General features: G+C 40.2%; 1 protein-coding gene across 1 annotated transcript in view; it reads right to left on the reverse strand.

Annotated features, from left to right (window-relative positions):
- Positions 1 to 14,885, reverse strand: part of KIF26A (kinesin family member 26A) — a 102,575-nt gene that overhangs the window by 23,595 nt on the left and 64,095 nt on the right. The window contains exon 5 of the mRNA XM_056347032.1: positions 9,142 to 9,325. Within this exon, the coding sequence (XP_056203007.1) occupies positions 9,142 to 9,325 (184 nt within the window). The remainder of the gene's footprint in view (positions 1 to 9,141; positions 9,326 to 14,885) is intronic.

Raw genomic sequence — 14,885 nt, forward strand, 5'->3', positions numbered from 1 at the left:
ATAGCAATCAAGGATTTTTTTTTTATATATGTATTTTTCAAAAAACTTTGTCTATCAGCCTACAGTGGAAATCACAGAAAAGAAAGCCTAGAGAAGTAAATATCTGCAAGCTAGAATTCATTTGCTTCAGCTGTGTACGTGGGTGGACACTGAAGCATAAAAACAAAGATCATACCACAGTTTTATGCATGCATAAAGAATTTTAAGGGAGACAAACTCACAAAGGGCAAATATCTGAAAAAAAGGAAAGGAAAAAAAAAATCTTCTATGTGGAGGACTCTGGGGCTAAACATCTGATGAGACCACTAGAGAACCATATAGTACACTCAAATATCAGTAATTTGTTGGAGTACTGAGCTAAAATTCTAGACCTTCAAGTCTTTGACCCTTATGAAAGTCAAATTTAGATGCATATTTAACAATTCTGACCTAAACACTGAAATATCTCAGAAACTGAGAAGTGTACATCCTGGCTGGTACCAGCCATTCCTCTTTTGGCAGCCCTCCTCCTCCATCACTACTGTAGGCACTGTTTCACACCTAAGGGTCACAAGGAGAGACCTTCTGCCCCAGTGCCATGTGATAGTCACTGTTCCCATGCTGTGACCATTTCCAGTAGTGCCAGCCCCACGTGTCCCCTTTGTGCGGACTCATCATTTCCATGCCTCCCTCCACATACTGAACCAGTTGGAGTTGAGAAGAACAGGACAGAGGAGTCACAGCAACCAAAATAATGGGCTGGCTTGAGGACTGATCATGATGGTGGAGAATATCAAGCATATGTTAGTGCCAGAAAGCAGACTTGGAAAAATCAAGAGACCAAAAAGCCGTGAAACTCAAATTTCAAAGCAACTCTGACAGCAAGACATGAATGTGAGACTGATGGCTAGAGGCCAGCTACAGTTTTGTCTATACAGCCATGTATATTGGCTATGCTGAATCAAATGGAGCCATGGCAAAGCCATGCACCAGTAAACACAAAACTCCTCCAAGACCATTGAGGCATGCATTGTCCCAGAAGAAATCACATCCAAGGCTGAATTTGTAGAGAAAAGAGCCAGTGATAACAGAGAGAATGACACAATCCTACACCATTTTAGACAGAAACAGCCATGAGACTGAGACAGTTAGGTTCACATTGATTATTACCCCATAATCAAAAGAGATGGAAGGGCTATCAACTCTGAGACCAGGGAAAGGGGAAGGACCATCTCACACTTAAAGAACCAGATGATTTGAATTCTGTTCCTAAGACTATCACGAACTTCTACTACATGTTTTAGACAATGAATACAAAAAAATTCTCTCTCTCTCTCTCTATATATATACACACCTCAGAAAGTCGGTCATTCATCTTTCAGAGGAGCAAAGGGTGCCAAATACTCTATAGGGTTTAATTTGAGGCAGACATGTAGACAGAGAAGACTCCGCTAATTCACTAAGCAGCAACTAGACTCCCTGGCTGCTGAGGAAATTAAGACCCTGACCCAGCCAAATATGTTAGCGCAGGCATAACTGTAACATATGGTACCTCCTTTGAAATAAATGAATGTTTGTGTTCATAGTGATGCTTTGTTAGCATTTGATGCTTATATAGTTGTCATGTTTTAAATTAGACAGTATGAGAAGGAAAAAAATAGAAGAAATTAATTAAAAAGCATGTAAAATTTTAAAATACATGTGCTCAAACCTTTTTTACTAAAATAAACTCTGACTTTATCTGTCTGTATTTTGGGAAAGTGCTGGCACTATGCTGGAATCCATTCTAAAAATGCTGGTTATATTCTGTGTTACAGCAGTATCATAATCCCTAAATGAACCAGCAATTTGGTCTTTAGCAGTAAATGTCATTATATCAAATCTGAACAGACACTAAATATTCCCTGGAAACACACATCCTTGACAGGCATCGTGCAGCCAGGACGTTAATTTTGTCCAATGTTCACAAAATGGTGTATTACAGCAGGTTAATTAAATAACTATGTTTAGACATCCACCATTCTGAATTAAGATTTCTCAGCAAGAAATTACAAAGAATTTACATTCAGTTGAATAAAGACCATTTTCCAATGAAATCACTTGTTTTCCAACTACAGTGTAAATCAAATTACAAAAGTCCTAGTTCAGAGCCAATATTTTTCATGGATTTAATTGTAACTGACAGATATATAACCCTTGCTAAATTGGTTTACTGTGGGTAGTTCTTACAAGCCTTTCATATACTGCCACTACCAATGGATGGCAAATTTATATGCAAAATTGCTATGCTAGCATAGACCATCTAGCTCCCCTGGGAGAACCTAAAAAAAAAAAATTAAAAAAAAAATCACTCTGTATTGTACTCTATTAAAGAAGAATTGATTCTCTACTCCCAGAAGACATGAAGAAAACTATTTCATTTTTCAAGGTGAAAACAAAGTAGAAGAATTTATGTACTTTATCTAATTTTGCCACATTTTTGTTTGAGCAGTTCAAGGCATCTCAGCAGGAATGTATGTACCTTGAATGATACAGGACTACATTCATCAATAGAAGAGTACTTCGTGTGATACATGATTTATATCAGAAATAACACTCTAGTCATTAGGAAACAAGCAGCAATAAACATGACAAAATTAAGTACCTATTTGTTATCCGTCATCAAACCATCGTAAGAACTAGTGAATGGGGGACACAGCACACTTAAAACCCTGGACAATCAGTAAATCATATTAGTAGTACCTTAGCTATGGCTTGGTAAAACATAAATGAAAGTAAATGTCTAAAACACATAAATGGAGACCAGTATGTATATACCTGTCCAAGAAACATGTCTGACAATTCAGGTTCTCTTTAAATGCTCCACTTCAATTGTCTCACATAGGAGGATTCTGTCATTCGAACATAAAAAATTGACAGGTTCCTTGGAAGAGACAAGCACTTACAACTGCAACTTTAAGTGATGCCGTATTATAAAGAATGAGCTGAATAGAAACCCAGAAAAAAAAAAAAAAAACATTTTGCATGAAAAAGGCTTCCTACTATGCCAAAGAAAAATAGGAAATTAGAATGCTACACAGCAGCCACTGTAAAAAGGATGTCTTTTTTAATACCACAATATGATAAATTATCTTAAGTAGCACATTAATGTCAGAAATTGAGCATAATCTAACTTCTTTCCAGTGACAATATTAAATGGCTTTCAGACGTCTTTCCTACTATTCTGACATTAAATTTAATAACACCCAGCGAGACCACAAAAATGATTCAGTTACAAGAATCATACTATACTGGATCATTTCCTTTTAAGTAGAATTCAGCTAAATTATTTGGACTTTGATGTTTTTGGCACATTCAAGAGAAAGGTATGAAATCTTCTGCGTAACATTTATCAGTAGTGAGCAAAATTCCTTTCAGTATCCAGTTTGCATTGGTAGTGGGATTTTCCTTTGCGCATAAGCTTTCAATTATTGTTGGTTACATGAAACACCGGTCCCAGATGGACCTACAGTTCTAATTTTTTATTCTTTCTTTTTAAAAAAAAACCCAAACTTTCCCCTGCTTGGTATTTCTAATATTGACAAATCCTGCAAGCACCTGTGAGAATGTATAACAGTTTACATTCTCAGTCAAGAAAATTAAGCAAAAAGTTTAATTCGAAGACTTATGTCATAGGACAAGTCCACATAGTCCTACTGAAATTACTGTAAGGGGAAAAATTGGTCTTTGTGAAATGTAAAAGAAATTAGTAGACATTTATTTCCCATCTTCCAAAAAAGTACTTAAAATAATGTGGAATTATAAATAGAAATTGCAAAAGATACATACAGGCTTCCTGCTGTAGTAAGTCTCTAACAGCAAATGTATTCAACTATAAAAGCCATATAGTAATTTCACCACGGCAGAACTGTATGATATGCATGGAGATGATCACGGAAAAATTTAGATCTTGGGCTCAAATAATCAATAACTGAGTTCATCTGCAAGAACTGGCCACCATGATCATTTCACATTGCTGCCTCCTCCAGCAGTTCTCACAATGCACAGTTACTGCCTTTGCTATAATCATCCAGCTTATGAAGAGCAAACCTTTTCCCTTCCCTGAACGTCCACCGAGCTCACAAGTTCAAGACAAGGTCCCACAACCAGTGATAGGACCTGTCCAATTCTAGACACCACAGAAACACTGAAGACAGTCCTGATGCTGCCTATGCTCAATTCAATCAGTTCTCAGATTCAGCTGTCCCTTCACCCAGTTCAGAGTAACTCATTCATGTGTTTAACTATGAAACCAACGAAAAGGACTCAATGCATGGGGAAGCTCTTCACTGAATTGGTGCTTTGGCCAAAGGGAGTTTCTTTGGTGGGTTAAGCCAATAGTCACGGTAGGGCAGCTTTGAAAACGCATCTCAAATAAGGAAAGTCAAATTCCAAGTACATACAGATGTTAATTTGTTTGGTGAGGTTTTTGGGTTTTTTCCAAAGGTTTAGGCTTACTGAGGTCCAGGTCTGCACAAGCAGCAAAACAGACACTGCTGCTGCTGCTTCTCCATGCTGGGGTCTTAGGATCCAGCCCTTCCCTCACTTTATTATTTAGAGATTGGTTATTTATTTATTTAGAAATAAATACATGGGGGAGGAGGGGGAGGCTTTACATTTCTTGAGTTGTTAGCATCCTCTATTAAACTTAAATATATTACCTCAAGGAAGAAGGGACAGTAAAGAAAAAAACATCAGTTAGTGACTTACATAAGCACTACGAGCCTGAAGAGAAGCATTGTTTATATCACATACTGTTAGAGACCCCCTAAAACTAAAGGTACTTAATCTCTTGCCTCCTGAACGGTCAACAAAGCATTTATAATTAGAAGCTCAGGCTCATGATAACAAACCTAATGCTGTAGCTTCCACAATGACTGGTAAAATGGGTTACGGTCATGCCCGATTTCCTTACAGCTTATCGTTTGTGCATGCACAGTTAGAGCTCTTTTTCTTATGTACATTACCTTGTGTTAAGCAGTATGAAAGTTCATCTGCCTCTTTATCCGCCCAGTAACTTCAGTGTCATGACATCTTTTTCCACATCTTCACAGTCAGTTTTACCTTTGGCTGCTCTGAATATGCAGCTTACCACCTCACCCAAACCATTTAGGAAGATACCAAAGAGCACGGATCTCCACAGAATCATAGAAACATGTAGGCTGGGAAGGATCTTTAGGATCATCAGGTCCAACCATTATCCATATAACACCACTAACTTTGCTCCAGTGTGAAATCTGCTCTCTTATTTCCTACCAGTTATTAAACCACTAGAGAATACATGACTGCTTAGGGGTTTTGTAAAAAACCTAGGTCAGGACACTTCTTAAAAGCTTTTCCAAAATCCAAATACAATCTATCAACCAGACCAACCCTATTCAAATGCCTGCTGACTCTTGCACAGAATGCTAATATATATGTTCCACCTGTAAAAGCTGCATCAGCTGATCCCTACTATACCGCATTAAACCCTGCCTGCTAATTTCTATCTTTATTATTGTTTCAACTACTTTGCCTGGTTGCCTGGTCTGATAATCAGCTTTTCAGCACTATACTACTAGATACCCTCTGGAGCCTTTTTTCCATTTTGGCCCCAAAGTGACATTGCATTTTCCACATTCTGTTCCTGTGTCTCTTACAACGTATTGAATACCAGCTAAAAGACAACCTTAAGCATCAGTGGAGGGAAAAAAGTCAAGAATTACTATCACAGGGGAAACACAGGAAGTCACATATTGGTCATTGTAAATGTTTCAGCATGTACTTCGCTCTAAGCTTTTAGCAGGTTCACAAAAGAAATAGGACTACCTAGGACGTGCCATTACAGGTAATTAGTTGTTGCAGTATTCAGGCCTTACTCGATAAATAGCATTTCTGCACAGCTGACATATCAGTCACCTCTTCAGCTTTTCATAAAGGGAGCCACATCGCCCCCATTGAAGTATCTCGGACACTTCAGGGGTTTCCAGCTTGTTACTCTATTTTTCATTCCCACACAACTTATACTCTTTTTAAATTTTATCTCTTCAGTGCCTTCACAGCAATAAAAGGCACATTTCTCTATGGAATCCTGTCCTGCTCTGAAAGAAACCATTTGACAAGACAGGAGTTAAAACTTGTCAAGCCACCTGTGCTCAGAGAAAACACCTCCTCTTGAGGAGAGCAAGGGCTGGTGCTCAGTGGGTCCTTCTCGGCGTAGTAAGGTGAAGTTGGGTGGGAACCGGGCAGCCCCATCAGCACTGCTGCATTCTTTCCAGTACAGCAGAACCCAGCAAGGAACCAGTCCTCCGCATCATAACTAGCTATGAAAGACAAAACAGCAGCAAGCCAGGAGGTGAGGAAGGAAAATGCTGCCCCACCAGCTGCTTAACCCGCTATAACCACACAGTAACAACAGGGTGGGTGAGGGACACTGCTGACCTGGGAACAGCCACACAGACCAAGGGTAGCACCAGCCACAGCTACAGATGCTGCAGTAGGAAAAAGTGACTCCAGAATCCATCACTGATTCTGTCCGTTACATGTACCTTGTACCTCTTACTGCACAGGCTGCAAGAAGGAGCCAAGGAAAAAGATAACCAGGACTGTAAAGTAAAAAATCTGATAGGAGGGACAAGTTAAAGGACCACAGCACATCTGCCAGTGTTTGCCAATTGTTCTCTCAACTGCTATGCTACTTAAAGCAGTGAGGAAGAAAGGTAATTACTTTATTCCCATTATCTTCATAATGAGATACTAGCTGACTAAATCTTGATCAGCAGAAGCTGATGAAGAGGAAATTATAGTGGAGAATGTTACTGTACAGTGGGCTACATGCTACCAAAAGCTACTTTTGTTGCTCAGAGAAGCTGAAACTAAGGACACCTATATAGGACTGACACTTTTTCTCTGACCACAAGTCCTAAGAATTAGGATACATGTCATCTCATTTGTGCTGACTCATAAGTTTTACAGAAAGCTATATTGCTGGAGGTTTGGGGGGGGGGGGGGGGGCGCAAACACTGTAACTTAAAAAGTTGCAAAAAGGGAACGCATTGAGATGTTTAATAGGTATTGAATATTTTAAACTGTGGATCAGAGAAGATACCTAGTGACTTTCTTTTTGAACAGCACTAAAACTAGTAACTAGCACACACGATCACCATTTGGATGGTCCAGGTCTTGTCTAAAAACTAAAACGCTGACTTAATTAGCAGAGAGCTCTTATCCTCACCAGCACAGCACAGGATTCTTCCTAGCTATGGTCAAGCACATGGTGAGAAGGACACTGGAACCCTGGGCCCAAACAAACAGCATCTGCAATAATGTTTTCCACTGACAGCTGAACAACAGAGATATATGAGGCGGCAGCAGCATGTTGACCCATAAAGTCTAGAAATTCTTGGTGTAGTGTGACAGGCAGGAGAGAAATACCACCCCACATTGCCAGCACACTACATCCATAGCCCATGATGGAGGAGAAGCTCGCACAGCTGAGCAGCAGAGATGCTCAGGGTCCTGCCATGCCCCTTGGCATTCTGGTCAAGCTCTTCCCCTTGAAAGCCCTCTACTGTGCTCACTAATGAAGAAAGTAGGTAGACCACATGACCCAAGTCATATAATCTCCTGCCACCTGGGATCATGCACTTGATCTTTAATTAGACTTTGTTGATCTGTTTGAAGACACCAGATAAACCATAGCTTTCCACGAGGCCCAAGTCATGCTGTGAGCTCCACTGGCCACCCTCAAAGCATAGGGAAAAGGCTGAATTCTCTTGATTAGACATAGCTGCAAGCACACAAGTGCAATGAGGTACAAAGCAAGTTTGATTAAGCTGGTTTAAGTACAAGGAGATACAAGCACGCTTTCAAGGTCTTCCTAAGGCAAAGCACCTCAGAAATGCCACACTCCCTGTTACTCCTGGTGCCATGGCCAAGCGCTAAGCCTCACGGAGGAGAGGCAGACACAACAAATGGGCTCTGCTAAAACACACGCATAGAAAGGGTATTCTTTAGCAAACCCTCCTCCACCTGGGGATCTCTAAATTACTGTGTCAGGTTTGCTGTATTCCCCCATTTAATACTACAACCTCTTTTTTAACATACTGGAAAAACAGAAGAAACCACATTTTCATCTGTGAGTTTCTACCTGCTGAAAATAAGCCAAATTACTCCTTTGCTTTCCATTTAGCACAAACTCACTGACTTAAGAAATACAGAGTATTTGTCTGTGAGCAATGGTGTCAGCTGTAGGTATTTAGGCTGACAATCTCTTTATGTTAATGCTGATTTGTATGGTTACTCAAGGTGTACATTTTAGCTCTCCTGTGCACATTACATACTTCAATTCTATCTTCAAACGCTCATCTCTTGTAACCTAAGTAAATAAGTATTGAGACTCCACTGTGTGAGTGATTAAACAGTTATAAATAATGTTATAAATATGAATAAAGCTCTAAATAATTGGGCTGTATTTTAATTAACTTTAAATAAAATTAGCACAAATTTTACAATTGGAAAGGTGCTGGATTTCCTAAGTTGGAGAGACATCTATTCCTCTCCTACTAGTTCATTTCCATACTCCTGATTTGCAATGACGTGTGAAGCAGAGGGAAACAAAGCCCCCTCAACGTATCTCCTTAAGCTCAGCAGACAGACAGCACCAGCACCAGTGGCTTAGTGTTCTGGTTTCAGTGGGATGGCAAGGAGTGAGCAAGCGGCTGTGTGGTACTTAGTCACTGGCTGAGGTTAAACCATGACATGGAGCCTTGCTGGCAATACAGAGACTACTTCTGCCAGAGGCAAAGTCTGTATGCGCACTGGTTTTGGACCAGTGATATCAAAGGAAATTTTGTCTCCTTAATAGAACAGAGGACAAAACAACCTTTTCCAATGTTGTTGCCACTGTTGTTAACTGGTTTAAAGGAAGCCAACACTCTAGCACCGAATCTGCTCTGAGCACACCAACTCTTTCCAAATTCAACAGGAGATACCAGCTCTCAGGCACATTTAACTGGATGTGGCACTCTCTGTATCCCAAGACCCTTCTCTTGAGCCTTTTCAACCCTGCTCTAGGCTGACAACTTCCAGCCCTGCTAAAATTCATCTAGAAAACTATTTTAAAAAATCGAAATCTGAAGTTACCTTTCCAATGCCAGGGTTGTCCTTGATTTTGGACACAGCTCTCAGAAGGCATGGTGGTGCTGGGGGAGGACAGAGCTGCAGGATGCCACTAAAGTTAGTAGCATAAATAGAGAAGTCGTGTGTGTGTGGCAGGGGCGGATGGTATTTCTTTCTCTTCGAAGACAGGTTAAGCTTCTGTGCTGCTCTGTATAAAAGTAATAGCAAGAAAGGACAATGTTACTAGGTGTTAATGGGAACCTGGACCAGACAAACAGATGCTCATTGTCATCACTGCCTGCTTAACAAATCAAGTCATTGCATTCTAATCTGATTTCATAAGGACAGACCATCAGGAGAGTAATAGAAGGAAATATGGGTAGAAAAATTACTGGCAGAATATTCAGTTAATTCTCCCCCAACAGAGTTTCAATTATCATCTAACTTCCCCTCTTACCCCCCAACAGCTTGACAGCTGAATCCTGAAATGCTAAAATCTCAGTGATGTAAGAAAAACCTGAAATAATCTTGTCACTGGCAGGACCAGATGGACTTTGCTGGTGATAACATTATGAAAGTGGTTCTTTGTACTCTACAAGTTACTCAAGGCAGAGGATAACACTTCAAGTCAGCTGAGCTCAAGATCCTGTCTTGGTGGCTGCACTGAAAATCCTTATCTAACAGAGAGTTTCCTTCAAGACAGATTGGGTTTTCCTCCTCAATTCCATTCTTTCACATTAAAAGGGAAAGCTATTAAAAAGACATGCTTTAATGTTCTGCATGATAATGATCCTCTTTTGAAATGCAGAATTTCAAAACATAAAAGATGAAGAAAAAGGAAAAATTAAAACATACAATTAAAATTTTAACATTCTTCCTTGTGAATAAGAATAGGAACATAATCAGGTTTTCTGCTGTTCCCCATCAGCAACACCAAAAAGTATAGCAAGAAACAAAAACAGAAACTCGTCTCTATATCAAAACCCATACAGGAAAAAAGTCACCCTGCAGAGTTACGTAGAACAAATACATGTGTTAGAGAGCACATACTGGACAGCTGGGGGTTGCAATGAGGGTGAAATCTCAGCTCTTTCAAAGCCAAGAAAAGCTTTGCCACCTGAATGTGGGATCTGACCCTGAGACTGTCAGTAGATAGCCCACCCTGAGATATGTATTATAAAAGTATCCAACATGCTATCTTTTAACAGTACTTTGAATGACTGTTAAGCCAGCAAAAACGCAGTGTTACACTACCAGCATCTACGGGCAACCTGAGACCATGCTGCCAATGCCAACAGGTCTTCTGGGGACAAATCAATATTCTGGTCCATGCTTGCAATATAAAGGCTTGTCACTTTGGACAAATCAGTTTACAAATATGTGACAACAAAAAGTCTCTTTATGCAATGGCTACTTTGTATTTTCACTGTGCTTTTCAGCCCAGAGTCTCCAAGTACTTTTCAGTGAGCTCAGACAGGCACTAGCATCTGTGAAGTACTATAAGCAACATGCATATAGAGAAACTAAGGCAGCGCTTTGCTGTCATATCAAATTCAGGTTAAATCTAGACCCCTAATGAGTTGCCACAAATCTAGTCATCAGGTAGCCTCAGGCTGAGTCAGTTTAGTAAGCCGGTCAGAACAGGGAACTCTTTCTTTGCTTGTATCTATGGAAGGTGAGAAGCAAACCTGAATGCTGAGAGCAGGAGGGCTGCACAGTTTCTTCCAGCAGCACTATTGGCTTCAAACAGGTTACAGTCCAAAGAACTGGTTGCTTCTGAGGAGTAAAACTTGGGTCCAGATTAGACAGCTAGTCAGTAAAGGGGCAGGACACTCAATACAGATCTCCAGAGTTCCCAGTCCTATGCTCTATATTCCCAACCTTGTGTGTTAAACTCCTGGACCTTTTTATTTTATCAACTTCTAGAGATGCAGACCTACCGCATGCTTCCTTCTCCCTCGACAAACACTGAAGTATTTACAAAAAGACAAAGACCTGTGTGACGAAAAAATGAGGCTTCAGTTCCAAACTCAGAGGGAGCCAGAAGCCACTCACCGTCTTGCGAGGGACAAGTTGGACTTTTGCCTCTCAGGAAAGAAACGGCTTTTGACTCCTGCTGCATCCTGAAACCAGCAGGAACTGCATCCCACAGCAAAACAAAACACTGCAAGTTTGGGTTCAGAGAGAACCTCAGGGGTCTGGTGGCAATGAGAACTGATTTAAGTGCCTAAATCTCAAATCCCCTTGCTAATACCTCATTCAATATGAAAACATATACCTGAAACAGGACACCAGGCAAACAGTTGCACAACTTCACTATGATTGCAGCTGCACATTAAACCATAATGCCTCCTAAACTATACGCAGCTTTATTGTGCAGAAGAGAGTCTCTACCTGTTAGTACTCTCATTGTGGAACTCAAGACAGTCATTACCCTCTGTCTCTAAGTACCAATTAACAATTGTGGTTATTATTTAATCATCTTGTTGATTAATACGAAAGATAATGTTTATTTCCTTGCATACATGCTATGAACCCTTGTTGAAATGATGAAAACTCCTCAAGAGAATGTCTTCAAAGTGCAATCAAGATATACATTAAATCCTGATGAAATAATTATTCCTTCAACAGATCTGGCTGAAGGAGCTCCTCTGGGAAACATACGTGAAAGAGAATGAGATACAAAGGACAAATTTACTCAGGAATCGCACATTCAAATGTCTAATTAAGCACTAACACTCAATGAGTAAATGCACCCAAAAAGGCCAAGCTAAGCAAAGTATACAAACAAATAAACAGAGAATTCAGCCTTTTTAAAGTAGAGCATCTCACAAAATAGCTCAGTAACACAGCTTTGGACTATTTCAAAAAGCAGATCTAAGATAGCAAAGTCATTACTAGTTGTCTTAACTTTCCCACCAAGGCCAAGCAACCTTCAAAGTTATTCACTTCCAACAGTATTCACACACTTTCTGCATCTCCACTGCTCAAAGGATGCTAGCTAAAGCAATTAACTGCTACTGTGCTGATAAATCCTTTTCCTATGTGTCTGGAGTGCCATGATTTTACTAAGAAATTTGGCAAAGGGACTGCTGATGTCCATGCAAGATAACAGGAAACTGAAAAAGCAGAGGAACTGGAGTAGGTGTTGTAGAAAATAATCAGTGCTTTGATGGGCAACAGGCCAACAGCACTAATAATGATGTATGTGGTTCACACCTAAAAAGCATCTCTTCTCAGGTAGCAGTGCACAAAGCTTAATTACAACCTCTCTGTGTTTGAATGCAAGAATTACTTTGTCTGACATTAAAATTAGGGTGTTTCTGGAGCTGAAACATCACAGACATCTTGTACCATCAAACAGCTTGTTGGGTTTTGTTTGTTGTTTGGGGTTTTTTTCTGAAAGGGAAAAGTTAAGGATCGAATGCAAAGAATAGGGCAATTTAGGCAAAGGAAAACAGCACTCTCAAACTGTAGACTCTGAATATGAATTCAAGTAGTTGTCATCCTCAGCTCCTACAAAAAGCACAGTCAGTTCTTTAACTACTACAAAAGCCAGCTGGGCAGCAGCCTTCATATGCTTTGCTTGGGCTCCTGTACTGGTCCAGGCAAAGAACACCACAGAAGGGTTCATCAGTCCTTATGCATTTCTTGCAGCACCAACAATGTACCTTGTGGCATCCCAGCCCAGTACTCACTGGGACAAAATATAGGCCAAGCTGGCTGGGACATGGGCCTAACTCAATTCAACAAAATCCAACTTCACAAAACTCATTACTTCAGTAAAACTTGGGAGAGTACGTATTTACAGGGAGACATTTCTGAGACACTCGAGTGCTGGATTTTCTGCAGTCCTTATCTAATAACCCATTACGGAATTCACACCTAAGTTTCCAGTTCTTTTTTTCTGCAGAATTCCTTTTCTCAGGGGGGAATTTGTCCCGCAAAGACAGGGGAGGAAAAGCTCTCATAAGCTGGACCCTTTTTGCCTAGCATCTGAAAGACAGAAGTCAGGCTTATATTAATCAGATCACTTTCTGCAGGAGCCTAATTGGGTGCCATGCCTATTTCCTGATTTGCTTCTTTTTCTCAAATTTAATCTTGCACAGGAGGCCCTCACATCTATCTTCAGCACCACAGTGGGCTGTCTGACCTTCTCCAGTATCAACTTCTTTCTCCTTACAGGGAAAAATGATGACCTGTAGGGAATACTATGCAAAAATTAAGTATTACAGTCTTTTCTTTTTCTGGGCATTTTCCAAGCATTTTGTCACAGCTTTGACACAGATGTACGCTTTCTACCTACCTTTGCTTTCCCTATTCAACCTCCACAAGGCATCCTTCTAAAAAACATTCTTGCAAGGGAAACTAGGCTCCATGTACTTATGCCTCTCTTCTAAAGCCTCTCTCTTCTCTTATGCCTTTTCTTCAAACACATGAGAGACACTTGCGTGTATTGCTTTTACCTCCAGCTGTGAGATCTACTGTCTGCATTTTGCTTAACTCTTTCCAACTTTAATAGAAGATGTCTTTTAAGATGCTCTGGAGAGTTCTTTTCTCATGGCTAGGTGTCGTGGTAGAAAATAAAACTAATATATGGCACATGCAGGAGCACTCAAATATCAAATGACAAGGGACAGTCTCTAACCTGCTCTTTCCCACACACAATTTACAGATTACTAGGTTTTCTGCCACGCATGGATGAGACCAGTGAGGAAAACCATGGCCAGATCAATTACATAATGCTCAGCATCTAGGGAGTAAGACTGCACAACAACAGTAGCTACAAACCCTGCCCACTGAAAGAACCATATAATTTTTTTATTTTAAATTCTGCCTATGTAGTTAACATGACATTTCAGATACTCTGATGTACAGCAGGCTGCTTCTAGCTTACACTCGCTGCACACATTCTGCACCTTATAGCTGTGAAAGTAAGCAGCACAATTTAAATGCCTAAAGAACAGTGTTCCTTTCCAGGCATAATTTCTTCATGAAAAAGAAAAGTACATTTGAAACTTTCATAACTATGCAAAATTATAAAATTTTTGCTTAACATTTTGTGGAATTTATTCAGTTTCAGAAGAAAGACTGCTGTGAAATATACACTGGGACACATACTAGAAATTGAGCAACTGAGGTAGATACAGAGGATTTGACACAGTGGGTTTACGGACAAACCACCACAAGTCAGAAATAGAGCAGGGAGAAGTCCTGCTTCCTATTATTAAGCTCCAATGACAAAAATAATAAAAGAAAACTTCTGCCCATTCATTTCACTATGATTCATTACATATTAACAGTTTCAGTGTTATTAGCCAGCCTTATCTTTCAGATATCATTGCCATTATTCATATTGTGAGAAAGCTTAACGGCTTCACTGAAAGGGTCAAGGCCAAAGAAGTGTACAGCCCAAGCCTTAAACATCCTGAACTTTGGAGTTTACCCAAGAGGACACTTACTCAAGAGTTTTGGTTTCACCTTGACAGACAACACAGGAGCAATTTTTATCCTGAGTCTGAACCCTCTGCAAAGCTTGCAGACTTCTGGACACAGGTTTACACTGCCAATCACTCTACTCTAAAGCAAGACTTTTCCAAACTATCCCAGGTCCCAGCCCAACAAAGCATCACTCCTCTGCCACGTAACCAATATTCCAAGCCTTTCCCACTGCAACCCAGCTCCAAAGGAAGCAGTGGGAAAGTCAGTCTGCCATTGTATCTGTAGTTCCAGTTATTGTTTCCTTAATTACTTGTCAATACAGACAA

Source organism: Falco biarmicus, chromosome 7, assembly GCF_023638135.1.
Source record: "Falco biarmicus isolate bFalBia1 chromosome 7, bFalBia1.pri, whole genome shotgun sequence".
Taxonomy (NCBI): domain Eukaryota; kingdom Metazoa; phylum Chordata; class Aves; order Falconiformes; family Falconidae; genus Falco; species Falco biarmicus.